This window comes from Urocitellus parryii, chromosome 5 (assembly GCF_045843805.1).
Source record: "Urocitellus parryii isolate mUroPar1 chromosome 5, mUroPar1.hap1, whole genome shotgun sequence".
NCBI classification, from domain to species: domain Eukaryota; kingdom Metazoa; phylum Chordata; class Mammalia; order Rodentia; family Sciuridae; genus Urocitellus; species Urocitellus parryii.
In genome coordinates, this window is record NC_135535.1 from 175834647 (window position 1) to 175848560 (window position 13914).

The window sequence follows — 13914 nt, forward strand, 5'->3', positions numbered from 1 at the left end:
TCTGCATATAACTTACATGTATCCTCCTGTATATCTTAAATCTTCTCTAGATTACTTATAGTACCTATACAATATAAATGGAAATAGTTGTTATACTATATTATTTAGGGAGTGGGGATGAGAAAAATATCTGTACATGTTCATTACTGATAGATTTTTTCTCAAAATATTTTTGGTCCAAGGTCAATTGACTGTGGATACAGAAGCTGCAGAGACACAGGGATGACTATGCATATAAGGTAATCTAAAGCTAGTTCTCCTCTTAACTTGTATAGTATTTGTTATCTATATCCTATAATACAAATCCATTATATATTATCTTATGCATATGCATCTGCATATATAGTCATATGCATATGCATTGGATTTGTAATTAGAATATAAACTTTTTGAGTGCAAATATTATTTTTTCTCCATTCCCTATAATATCAAGACTGGATCTGCCATAATTCCCTAAGTAAATGTGTTTCCTGTATTTAATATTTAATGATACTCAAGTTAGAATTTTGTTACATTTTTCTATGATAATTTTCCTACTGTTTTGTGAGTACATTTTGCTATACTAGGAAAGCTAAAAATTCGCTGAATATAGCTGTCAAAGAATATGGTGCTTTGCTCTCTCCAAGTCAGTCTAGTCCAATAGCACAGGTGAATAGATGGCAACGGTGGCATAGAGGTTGCAGGTGAAGGGTAGGGTTCCTATGAATACATTGGATTTATTGAAGAATGAGGTCAGAAGAGACTTTCTGAAAAAAAATAGTGTTGAGTCCTAGAGATTCCAACAGGGAAATCTGACTGGTTGAAGTTGAAAAGAGTAAGCACAAGACAGTAAACTTAGTTCAACCATAAAGGGAAGGAGAAAAGGGAGAAAATAGCTAGAAAGTAAAACTAATCAATGAAAAATAGAGGATATTAGAGCACGCTTATAAGTGAAAATAAAAGCATTGCTATGGTACATCCTAGGGCTGAAAAGAGCAACCAGCATTGAGAGCCTAAGGAGGGATTAGCCTAGACAGAAGTTTTCACCTGTGGATGAGATTGCCCCTCAGTGGACATTTGGCAATGACTGCAGATACTATTGGTTTGTTGGTTGATTAGTTGGTTTTAAATGTTTTAGTCTTTTATTAGAAACTATGCAAAATTAAATCCAAAAAAGTACAAGCACTGTAGGAATCTGTGTCAGTATAATTTCTGAGATTTCACATCATTGCAGCTATCCAGAGCCAGGCCTATACCCCTCTTCAGGCTGGTCACACCCCTCCTCAGGATGGCCTCACCTCTCCCCTTGTTCCTTTCCAATTATATGGGAAGCAGGATGACCTCAGTATTATATCTTTATTTTTTAGTTTTCTTACCTGATTCTCCAGTATCCACATGCATTTCGGACATCTTAAGATTTCCCATAAAATGAGGTCTCTCCAGGCAACTGGAGAGTTTCTCCAACTCTGGCCTTCTATGTCTCACCAGATCTCAGGGAATGAGACAGGCAGAAATGCCAAAACAAGTCTCCAGGTTAAGAAAGAAAAGTAGAATATGTACAAAATGCCCAACCAACCAGTCCACTCCCTTACCAACCCCCAGTGGGCCCTATCTGTTCACCAGGCCGTAGTCCCCACCTCTCACTTCCCTGACCACAGCACTTCCAGGCCCCCTTGCTACTCGGGGCAGAACAGCTCCAGATGCTTGACATCCTACTAAGTTGGGGCTTAAGTATCCTGGAGATATTTTTGATTGTCACAACTGGGAGTGGCAGACACTGATATTTAGTGGATAGAGGCCAAGGATGCTAATAAACATCCTATAATGCACACACCACCTCTTTCCCAATAAACAATTACTTGCCCAATATATTAATAGTGCCAAGATTTCTCAACCTTGGCAGAGAGTGGCCAACCAGAAAGTTAGCATGAAACAGACACCCACTTGAACTAGCACAAGTAAAAAATGGGGATTATTGACAGTATTGGAGGGCATTTCCCAGAAACTGAGAATGAAAGCACAGCTTCATGGGAACCAGTCAGTGATCTGGAAGCCGCTCCCTTCATCTTGCTCACTCTGGGGTCACTAACATCCCACACCTGCTCCCTATTACCTGCTTCATCCTCCTTCTACTTTTTGCTTTCCCAATGCATGGCCCAGACTGTTACCCCACGCCTGACTCCACAGCAGTTTTAGGGTGAAACCTGTGTAAAGACATTAATTCCCATCTTTTGCTTATTTTACTTTTCAAATGGAAAACCAGATTGTCCATTGGATGGTCTGACTTTGACTCATATTGTAATAAACTGTGACCAGAGGACAAGATACTGTTAACTGTCTACTCAGCACCGTAAGGAGTAGTTCTTCCTCAGAGTTGTAAAGAAAAAGAAGATTTAAAGCAAAGACAAGAGAAGCTAAGAGGTTCAAATAATGTGGCCTAAGATCTTGATTAAAATCAATGGCCAGGTCCCTTATAAGAGAAGAGCCTCAGAAGAGTTTGGGAAACAGCAGAAATAAGGGAGCTGGAACAGAGCAGTGGTGGGGAATTTAATAAGGGATAGACTAGGAGGCAAAGAATTGCCAATGGCTTTAAGGACCTCCACCATAACTAGAAAGGTACTTACCTCAACCAAATGAGGAAAAGAGGAGCTGCTTCCCTGAGTCTGTGATCCAGAGAACCCCAGGTTGCAAACACTGGGGAGTCATTGTTTGGTCCTGTAGAAATATTTTGAAAGTCTGGTGACTGAGTGTATGTATGTGTAGATTAACTTTCAGCCTGTCAATGCACAGAACTATTAAATTGAGCTCCTAGGTTGTTCTGGTCTCTGAAATACAAAGAAATAAAGCAGTCAATTCAAATCTACTATTTACCTGCTACCACAGACAATGGCGCCCACCTGGGAAGATATTGTGCCTAGGAAAATACATCTTGCAGTCCTTTCTCAATACTTGTAAGACAGGAGGAGAAATTAAGAGAAGGAGAATTAGGAATACAAGCAAATATGAGTAATTATATGTGCTAATGTATAGTTACTTATTCTTTTGGGGTGTTTCATTTTTGTCCTCGTATGTATGTTCTGAAACCATGCAGGACAATTGGTATATCTCCTGAATCTCTATTTTACTTGCCCAATTGATTTATTAAAAATTTTTAAACTCCATTGATTTTTTAAACTATTATTTTTGTAGTACTGGGGATTGAATCCAAGGATCCTTTGCCATCGAACTATATATCCCCAGTCCTTTTTTAAAAAAAAATATTTTTTGAGCTATACATGGGCACAATATCTTTGGTTTTTTTTTTTTTTGTTTTTTTTTTTTTATGTAGTGCTGAGGACCGAACCCGGGTTTCACACATGCAAGGCAAGCGCTCTACCACTGAGCCACAACCCCAGCCCTATCCCTAGTTCTTTTGATTCCATTTTGAGACAAGGTTTAAGTCACTCAGGCTAACTTTAAATTTGCTATCCTCCTGTCTCAGCCTCCCAAGTCACTGGGATTACAGGCATGCACCATCATGCCTGGTGCCCCGTTGATTTTGATATTCCATGAGGAAAACCTCAGAAAGGAGAGGGAGTGGAGAACAGGGAAAAGGGTTACACTTGTAACAGCAATTTTGCCATAATACTTTTTAAGCCCAAACTCCATGCCCTCTTTTTTTATGGGTTAGAACTGTTTTTTCCTCCAATGCCAAAGTAAATTTGTTCCTTGGCATTTAAAAGAAACACCCAAGTAACATAATCTCAATGTGTTAAATCAATTTCAATTTCTGGGAAGTGAAAGAATGAGAGAGAGAGAGAGAGAGAGAGAGAGAGAGAGAGAGTAAATTCTTTTCCAAGTCTCTTGGATTGTGCTGACACCATTGTTATTTCTTGAGAATAGATCTTCCCTAAATCACCCACTCATATTTTAAAACTTGCCAGGATTTGAAATAATTTGATGCATTTTTGGTGCTAAAATTATTCTTGGAGGAAAAATCCTACACACCAAACATTCACACCCCACCCCTTCAGAAAAAAAAAAGTCTCTAAAAATGCAGCTCTTTGGTTGTTCATGCCAGTAATCAAGGCTGGAGAATTCACCCTGCCCAAGTTGGGGAGGGAAAAAAAAATCTGCTGTGCATCTCACAGCACATCTTCATCGCCATCGTAGCTTGGAAGCCTGTTCCTCACACTGCAGTTCCCCTTCTCCTTACAATTGGCATTCTAATTTTTGAGAGCTTCCTTTGTAGCTAAGCAAAAGGAGGAGTGAATCCAAAACCTCCACATCTGCTGAATAGCTGGGTTGCATGGATGGAATGGGTAAGGGCAGAATGAATAAATAAATCATATTGTTAGCTAAGAAACTGTTCCTACTTTTAAGGGTACTAATTATAGTTAAAGAAATGTATCACTTTCTTTTAAAAAAAATGCCTCATAGGAATATCTGTGTTATATGAAATGGTATCAGCACCGTGACTCCAAAAACAATAACTGCTTCTTTAACTAGTACTAGAGATGCTAGTGATTTAATTAATGATTTTGATTTGTGCTTAACTAGAACATGGCTAGGTTATTTCAGACAGAGGCAACAGTTGTTGCTTGTTTTGTTTCATTTTGTTTTGTTTTGTTTTTAAAGATGTTCCGTAACCTGGGCTACAAAGCCCATTTGTTTCACAACTCTAAGGCTACCACACACCTAATGGGTGACCAAAATGTGATGCCCTTGAAGAGTTATATGATCACAAGTGTGGACTTTGTTATTTACCTTCAACAATTTGTGTTTCCTCTTCCTGGAAATGTTTACTCCCACCATCCTCTTCTTCCCCAGTCCCCCCTTTCCCCTCCCTCTCTTCCTCCCATCTCCCTACTTCTCCTGCCTGATTCAGTTTACCTTCCCACTTCACTCCAAAGGTCAACTAAAGTAGGTGCACTTCCTGATGTCCTCCCCGTTAATACCCTTCCTTTGCCACTTAGCAAGCCCAGTTGTAGCTGGTTTTACCAGCTAATTCCTCCCACTAGATGGGAGTGGGGGTGGGGGAGGCAGTGATTGAATGCTTTAATCCTAGTATTTTATTTGGCACAGAGCAGACTCTCAAAAAATGGTGGGCAAGAGATGTTAAGATCCCTACCTACTGAGCTGTGTAAGGTTCCAAAATGAGATGAGGCATTTGAGATTAAGTTTCAGATGGTGAGTCCATAGATATTAGGTAGTTTCAGAAAAATGGAATATACATAAAAATTGTTTTATCATCCCTATATTTAAGTGGAAGTATTATACAGCTGGTGATTGTCTCATGAATGAGGGGAATTGAGAAGGAAAATCTTCATTGATTACTTTCTCTGTTCCAAGCATTTTCACATATTCTTATTAATCCCTCTAGCAATCCTGGAGCTAGATATCAATATCTTGTACCTACAGGTGAGGAAACTTACAGGAGACCAAGACGCTTGCCAATATCACACAGTAAATTGCAGAGCCAGAATTTAAACCTAGATTTGCCTGCCTCCAGAACCCAAGTTTGCTTGCCTACCAGATGTTGCCCTTACAGAGGGAAGTCATAGACAATTATCCTGTTCACCCCTCCCTCCATTTCTCACTCCACAGACCTGATAAAACACATGGACACTAGGAGAAATTGCCTAAGGCACATGAGCCAAATGGTAGCTGAGATGGGAATAGCACAGGACTTTGCATGAGTTTTGGCCCAGAGGCCAGAAAAAGACCCTCATCCATAATGTAAGTCAACAAATCCACTGGACTTTGGTGATTAAGTAGGTTTATTTTTCAAGCTCTAATTCCCCCCCCATAAAATCAAGAAACAATATGAATTTTTAAAGAGACTGGTAAAAGAAAGTCAATGTTATATGCCCAGGAAAGAAGAGGATGAGAACATGCATCATAACAACAGGTATCTAGATTAAGAAAACAATGATGTACATATAATTATATTTCATTATATATACATATATTATTATATTTTATTAAATAGAAGATACATATACACATTATAAATAATCATGATAGAACCATGGTGGAGCAAAATCTTGACTATGATGGAAATGCCTTTCATTAGTTTATTTGAACCTTTCTAATATATTACCTGAGCTAAGTTTGAGAAGGATTTTGTGGGTGTGATAGTGGGGAAGCAGGATGGTCACACTTGGTTGAAACACACTGTGAATCTCACACGAATGGCACCTAATGGTCACCTGAGCACACCCTGCATTTTAATGACTGGCTTCTGGCACACAGGCTGTTCCTGAGGCATACCAATTCTATTACATAAATGTGTACATACACACATACAGACATGCACGCAAAAAAACTCCTATGCATTTTTCAAGGTGCTGCTCAAATGCAATGAATTTAAAAAGTCCATCTAGATTGTACGAGGGAAATTTTGACTATTTCTTCCTCAGAACACTCACGAATCTTTATAGTACTTCTGCTCTATTTTGTTGCAATGCAGCTTCTGTTAGACTTAGAAGTAAACAAGAGTATAACTATGTTTTCATCATCTCAGTAGCCTCAGAGCCAACCTGTCGATGCTAGGTGTACAATAGATGCTCAATAAATGTTGAATAAGACTACCTAAAGGAGAATGCTTCTTGCACTTCATAATCTCATATCACCACCAGAGGGCAATGTAATCAAGATTACTATACACTGTAGATGCCTTTCCAGGTAACAGAAGTAGTTTTAAAAAATGTATCTAATTTCTCAGATGTTCATTGTACATTTTGCCATGTTTTTCATCAATTCTGCATTTAATATTGAGGAAACATTCCACAAATGTAAAAAAGAACACTTGAAACAGACTTGCCAGTGTATGGAGTCTGGGATTAATTCCCTGGCCAGGAGAAAAGATGGGAGTTGTTCTTTCAATCCCTCAAGATATGAAGCAGCTATCTGAATAAATCAGTGCTATATCTTTAACATTTTAAAAATATCCCGGGTCTCTATATTGTTCTGAGGGTGAAGTCAAGCATCATTATATTTAAGAAAAAACCTAGGGACAAGGGAATAAGCATTTATGAAACCCAGGAAGCCAAAAATCAAGTCCAGCATTCATTCTAAGAAGTTTCTATATATTTACTTTTGAGGCAGGATGGAGCTCAGAAACATAGCACTTTGCCTAGTGCCTAGCCCATGTGATGACTTGGGCTCAATTCCTAGTTACACAAAAATATTAGGTTAAATTAAAAACAATGCTTATTTCTGAGGCATACCAATTCTATAAGCTACTTTTCCTTGTTTAGATTCCAGGCCACTGATGAGACAAAAATCCAAATGTCAAGTTTCTGATGAGCCATCCCTGCTGTTTATTGTAAATAAACATTGAAGGCTACTTGGTGACCATTGCCATGCTGCCAGAGAATGCTTATTCAGTGAAGCCTTTCCCCACAAAATTTTTCCAGGCACTTCTAACTATAAAACAAATACAGAAACAAACACCACATTGATTTTGCTACCATAGTTCTTTGCGTGTACCTCCATAATAGTGCCCCTCATGTTCTACTTTAAGAACCCTTCCTAGACTGGAACTTCTAGAAGGTCAGAGCATGTTTGCTCATGCTTCTAACACAAAGAATATGTATTAATATCTTACACATAGTTTTTGGTAGATTTTTTCATTAAACAAAATGAAATTGAGTTCATGTTCTGGTGACTGTGAATCTGAAACCTACTATTTTTAGTCTGTTTTCATTTTCTGTTCACACAGCTGATTTAGCAGCACTACTTATCAGTTTTAAACTTGGATGGATTCTTGTGTGATTAAAGAATTTTCTATTATAAACATGCAAAGCCAGTACCACAATTTGGTTATCAGATATTTATTACTTAGCCTAAATCGAGCTCCCATTCTCTCACCTGTATTTTTAGGAAGAATAAACAAAAATAATGTTTTAAAACCCCAAAATTAATAACTAATATCCTTTTATTACTCTCCATTGTTCATTGTTATGGTTTGGATATAAGATGATCCCAAAAGCTCCTATGATAATGTAGAAGGTGAAATAATTGTGAGAGCTGTAACCTAATCAGATTAACCCATTTGATGGATTAATAATATGAAAGAACTAACTAGGTGGAAACTGTAGGCAGACAGGGCATGGCTGCAGGAGGTGGATCACTGCAGATGTCCCTTGGGGATTATATCATGTCCCCCTGGTTCCTCCTTCTCTTTCTCTGCTTTCTGGTGGCCATGAGTTAAGCAGCTTCCCTCTACCATGCCCCTCTGTCATGAAGTTCTGCCTCACCCTGGGCCCAAAGTGATGGAGTTGGATAACTGGGGTTGGAACTTCTACAACCATGAGCCCAAAATAAACTTTTTCTCCCTAAGTTGTTCTGTCAGGTATTTCAGTCACAGCAATGAAAACCTAACTAACACACTCATGAAGCCTGTTTCAAATGGCCAATCTAACTGCATTTTTACATCAAATAAGTTTATTATAATCTTTCTAATGAATTCAAGCATAAATAATTGCCAACAGTTGAATAATTGTTCTAATACTGACGGATATAATTCTAGCCTTAATCATTTATTTATTTGTTCAATAAATGTGTATTAAGTGCCTACTGGGTGTCAGGTTCCGCACTTGGCACTGGGGACAGTGGTGAACAAAGGAGTCAATGTCCCTGCCCAAGTAGTGCTTGTGTTTCAGTAGGAGTGAAAACAAAGGAACAGGATGATTTATCAAGATTAAGTAAGCCTGTGCAGCAGTATTTGACAATATTTGTATTACTTAATTTCAGCTTTTTAAAGTTTTAAAACAGCTTGAGTTTCACACAGTTTCCAGTGTTTAGGGAACTCCTTTGTTTAGGATACCAGTGGATAGAAGCTCTTTAGGTCCCCTCTACCTTGAATATTCTAGTCACAAATTTCCTGACTATATTAGTTTTCTAGTTTTTGTGGTATCAAAAATTCCACAAATTTAGCAGCTAAAAACAATATTCATATATGATCTTACAGATCTATAGGTCAAAAGTTCAGGGAGGTTTGGCTTGGTTCTCTACTTAGAGACCCACAGGCTAAGGTCAAAATGTCAGCTATCTGGCTTTTTTCTGGAGACTCCAGGAAGAATCTGTTCTAAGATCATCCAAGTTGTTGGCAGAATTCAGTCCCATGAAGCCAGGCTGAGGTCCCTGTTTCCCAGCTGGCAACCAGCCAGGGACCTCTCTCTCAGTTCCTTAAAGTCACTAAGATTCCCTCTCTAAGTTACTAAGATGTAGCCCCCTACATCATCAAAGCCAGCAATGGCACATGGACCCCTTCTCACACTGAGTCTTTCTGATTTCTGTTGCCCACTTAGATAATCTCTCTGTCTTAAGATCAATTGTGTCATACAATATAAAACAATCACAGAAGTGAGGTCTCATCACAGGTTCTGGGTAGGAGGGTGAGACTAGGGACCATCTTAAAATTCTGCATACCTTGCTGTCAATGGAATTTCTGCCTCAAGGGATTTAGAGACCTCTATTGCCAGACAAAAAGATTTCAGACTCATGCCAAAGATAAGTGCTGTAATATCATATTCATTTATTTAAGAAATTAAGGTGTTTTAAAAGTGCAAGTTGAAATACATTAAAATTGTATTCATCCCCTTCCTTTTATGTCTTTTCCCCATAAAACATACACTTTTCAGGAGAGTAAAAATGTAAATAGCAGATACATTGAGTACTTCCAAGTAACTGAAATAAATTCAATTAAGAATATTAATGAATTCTCATTTACCAAAATATTTTAATGCTCAATCCTCTAAGGTTTGAGTTAATAAACAATGATTTTCTTTTGTCCATTTTTTTAAAGAGAGAGAGAGAGAGAAACTTTTTAATATTTATTTTTTAGTTTTCGGTGGACACAACATCTTTATTTTATTTTTATGTGGTGCTGAGGATCGAACCCAGTGCCCTGCGCGTTACCACTTGAGCCACATCCCCAGCCCCTCTTTTGTCCATTTTTAACTGTCATTCATTAAATTTTAACACTTTGCCATTTTATCAACATAATATAGATAGATATGGTGACCTGATATTTGGGGAAAAAACAGTAATAATGGTGCCTATCAATTTTATGCAGCATTTTTTATGGAATTGAAGATTAAAGGAACTGTCAGTTTTGTTTAAATTTTTGGATCTGTTGACTATTTGAGATGGCAATTCAGTTTTCATTAGTGATTGCTTAAAACTCATTTTATCTACCATACAAAAGGCATAAAATTTGTGTCATTGTGGCTGCCATGAAATCACTTTTTATGCTAACAAGCAGAAAATGTATGATTTTAAGTTTTGAGAGCATTTATCTTTGTCAGATATATTACAAACAAGTAACTCAAACTATCAAAATGTTAAATTCTTATGAATTTAACATATTTTCCTTTAAAGTTTCTAAAATAAAGTTTATGAAGTAAGGACCTTTACTCTCTGAAATGATATCTGTCCAAACATTACACTAGGCACAATGCCACCCACTTCAGAATCACCTATTGTAGCTTATTAAAAATGAGGAATACTAGGCTCACCCCAAAGTTACCATTCAGCTAGGATTTACTTTATTGTTTGCAACAACAACAACAAATGAAAAAAATTTAAATGAAAGGAGATTAAATGAGATTTTATAAATAAGTTCAGTGAATTGTCAATGTCAGCAAAAAAAAAATGCTTTATTTTTTTCCTCTCCACCCTCCATGGTATCAGCTTCATTCTGAAGAGAGCTATCTTCTATTCCCTGAGAATCTGCTTCCTGTATCACATCTTAGAAAAAAGAGGAGGTTGTTTCTGCAAGAACTCTAAAGAAGCATTCTCCCTTAAAATAGAAAATACTTCTTTACCTGAATTGAGTCAAGTGCCCATTCCTGAGCTGAATAATTCAGTCATGAGATGGGCTCACACTAATTAACTCTAAGCAATGTGCCTACACCTATATCCAGACATGGAGACACCTTCTAAAGCACACTAGGTAAGAATGGGAGGATGTGTATGAACAAGATAAGGAGAAATTGATGAGAAAACACCACAATGCCTATATACTTCTCAGACTCTATAGCCACAAAGGCAGTACACTTACATTCCCAGGAAAGTCATTCTCATAGAATACAATGTGAAGATCCACCCTTTCACCAACCTCCATGATAATTTTGCAACTTGACAACTTTAATCTCTAGGTAAAGTCTGAATTTTAATAAGCTCTCCAAAGTAATTCTGTTATCCATTTTTAACTGGCTTTCATTAAAATTAAACATTCCACTATTTCATCAACAAAATATGGATACATATGATGTGCAGATATCTGAAAAGACAAAAAAATAAGCCTATCAATTTTATACAGCATTTTTATGGAGCTGAAGAATAAAAGAATTGTTAGTTTAAATTTTTGGATCTGACTGTTGACTATTTGAGATGACAATTCAATTTTTCAAACAAGTTTGAGGACCACTGTACTAGTCTGTAAACTCCTTAGGGATAGTTCAATTAATTTATATTTAAGACACCAAATCAAATATATTGTTGTGTACTCTGCAGTAAGTTAACAACATTGGTTACTTGGTGACTTGTTTTTACCAACAGGAAAGTTGGTAAGAGCCTCTAAAATTAAAACACTCAGCGTTACACAACTTACAGTGAGAAATAAAGAGTTTTGACATTACCCTGGATTTTCTGGGCTTGTAGACTCTTTTGTCTATTGCTATTGATGAGACATTTGTTTGCAAGCCCAGAAATTCCAATGTAATGTCAAAACTCTTATATATCTCTCTTAGGACCAGATTTGTCCTTAGAAATGGGTCTCAAAGAGGTTTTAATCAGTATGAATTACAAAAGCATATGAGTATTAAGGTACTTATGAAACATCTTGACTTTCACTATGAGCTTTTTTACAAATATATTAATACTTCTACATTGACAGCATATTTCCTAAAAAGTAGATTTTTAGTGCCACTTAGCTTTCTGCAACTAAATAAATCTCCTTTGCAGTGAAAAGAAGGGTCATAGATAAGAAAAAAATGGTTCATAATCATCAGAATACAATTTTGGATCCCCTGAAGCTAGGAACTCATTGACATCCTGGAAGGTGTCCTTATGTGGGTAATCCCTACTTCATAGGATGATGGTTGATGAAGTGACTCAGCATGCCAGCCTCCTATGAAGAAATATATGACTGAAATAGCTCCAGTAAGGCTTAAATCACCTCATTAGTTGTGAAGATTTAACATGTGCATGTATGTCATTAGTATGAATGCTTCTGCCTAAAAATGGTGATACTGAAAATCCCAACTTCACATTTGCCTGCCCTTTAAAAATCAATTACAGAGTGGCATCAGCAGGATGGTAGAATAGAATTTTCAATCACTGGTTCCCTCACAGAACATTAATTTTCTCACTTTTTCTTATCTCTGACCAGTTTTTTCATTGTGAAGGAGATACTCATATAGTTTTCTAACATAATGATAAAAACTTCTTTTGGCAACACCTTTCTGAGAACAAATCTGGATTCTTAGTGACAACCCTATTATTCCCACCGCTTCTGATATGACATTTTCAAGTAAGAAACCATGCAAAAGAACCAAACAAAAATTTTGGAGCTAAAGAACATGATAACTGAAATGAAAGTTTCCAGAGAGCCTCAACAGCTGACAAAGCCTACAGGAAAGAATTGCTGAGCTTGAGGACAGGTTATTTTAAATTTATCCAATCAGAAGAACAAAAAGAAAAAAAAATAATTAAAAAAAACCTAGAAAGTCTACAGGATTATGGGACATCATCAAGTAGATCAATATATACATTATGAGAGTCTCGGAAGCAGAGAAAAAGAAAAGGGGCAGAAAGTATATTTTAAAAAGTAATTACAGAAAAACCTCCCACATCTGAAGACAGAAATGCCTCCAGATTCATGAGGCCCAAGGACCCCAAATAGATTAAACATAAAAACATCTTCATGGAGACACATTATAATTAAATTGCCATGAATTAAAGAAAAGGAGAATTTTAAGTGTAGCAAGAAAAAAACAACTCATTACATTACAAGGGAACCCTCCATCAGACTGTCAGTGGATCTCTGCAACAATCTTACCAACTACAAGAGATTAAGATCATAGATTCTAAGTGCTAAAAGACTAAAACTTCCAACCAAGAAAACTCTAAATAAGGCAAAGTGGTCCTTGAGAAATGAAGATACATAAAGACAAACAAAAGCTGAGGGAGTTCATTCCCACCAGAGCCTCCTTATAAAGGGGTTTAGGTCTCTTGCTGCAGCAACGCTAGGGCAGGAAGAGGAGCTCGGTAAGGCCTAGATGAATAAAAATGAGACACGGAAGAGCACCATGCCTACCAAAGACACCACTGAGCAGGAAAAGTGGAGTGAAATTTCCTAAGAGCCTTAAGGATTCCCCATGCCCATCTCTCTGACTCCCCAGTTGGGACATGGAGGAAGAGCCACCTGCAAGCTGCACTGTGAACCCCGGCATTATTATGAAAATATGTGAAAACTCATTGTAAAGGCAAGAATATAATCAAATTCAAAATACTTTAATGTTATGTTAGGTGGTATGTATGTCATTTTTAACCCTAGTAGAAAAAAATTAAAAAACAAAATACTTATTAATATAACTATAGCTACAATAATTTGCTACTGAATATACAATATAAAAAGATGCAAACTGTGGCATCAAAAAAATAAAATGTGGGGGATTAAATTAAAGAGTTTTTGTATATAGAGTTAAGTTGTTACTTAGACTATTGCAACCCTAAAATTTTTATATGTCTTATTTATGGTAAGCACAATGAAAAGATCCATGTTAGACACAACAAAAGGTAAACAGAATAGAATCAAAGCATACCACTACAGAAAAGCATCAAATCATAAAGAGAGACAGTAAGAGAGGAATATTAAAACAAAGGAGCTAAAAAACATTTGGAAGACAATTAACAAAATGGCAATAGTTAAGTCCTTATCTA

General features: G+C 36.9%; 1 protein-coding gene across 2 annotated transcripts in view; it reads right to left on the minus strand.

Annotated features, from left to right (window-relative positions):
- LOC113188834 (uncharacterized) overlaps nt 1-13914 on the minus strand; it is a 74195-nt gene that overhangs the window by 53194 nt on the left and 7087 nt on the right. For both annotated transcript variants that reach the window (XM_077798685.1, XM_077798686.1), the window contains exon 4: nt 2604-2694. In XM_077798685.1, the coding sequence (XP_077654811.1) occupies nt 2604-2694 (91 nt within the window). The remainder of the gene's footprint in view (nt 1-2603; nt 2695-13914) is intronic.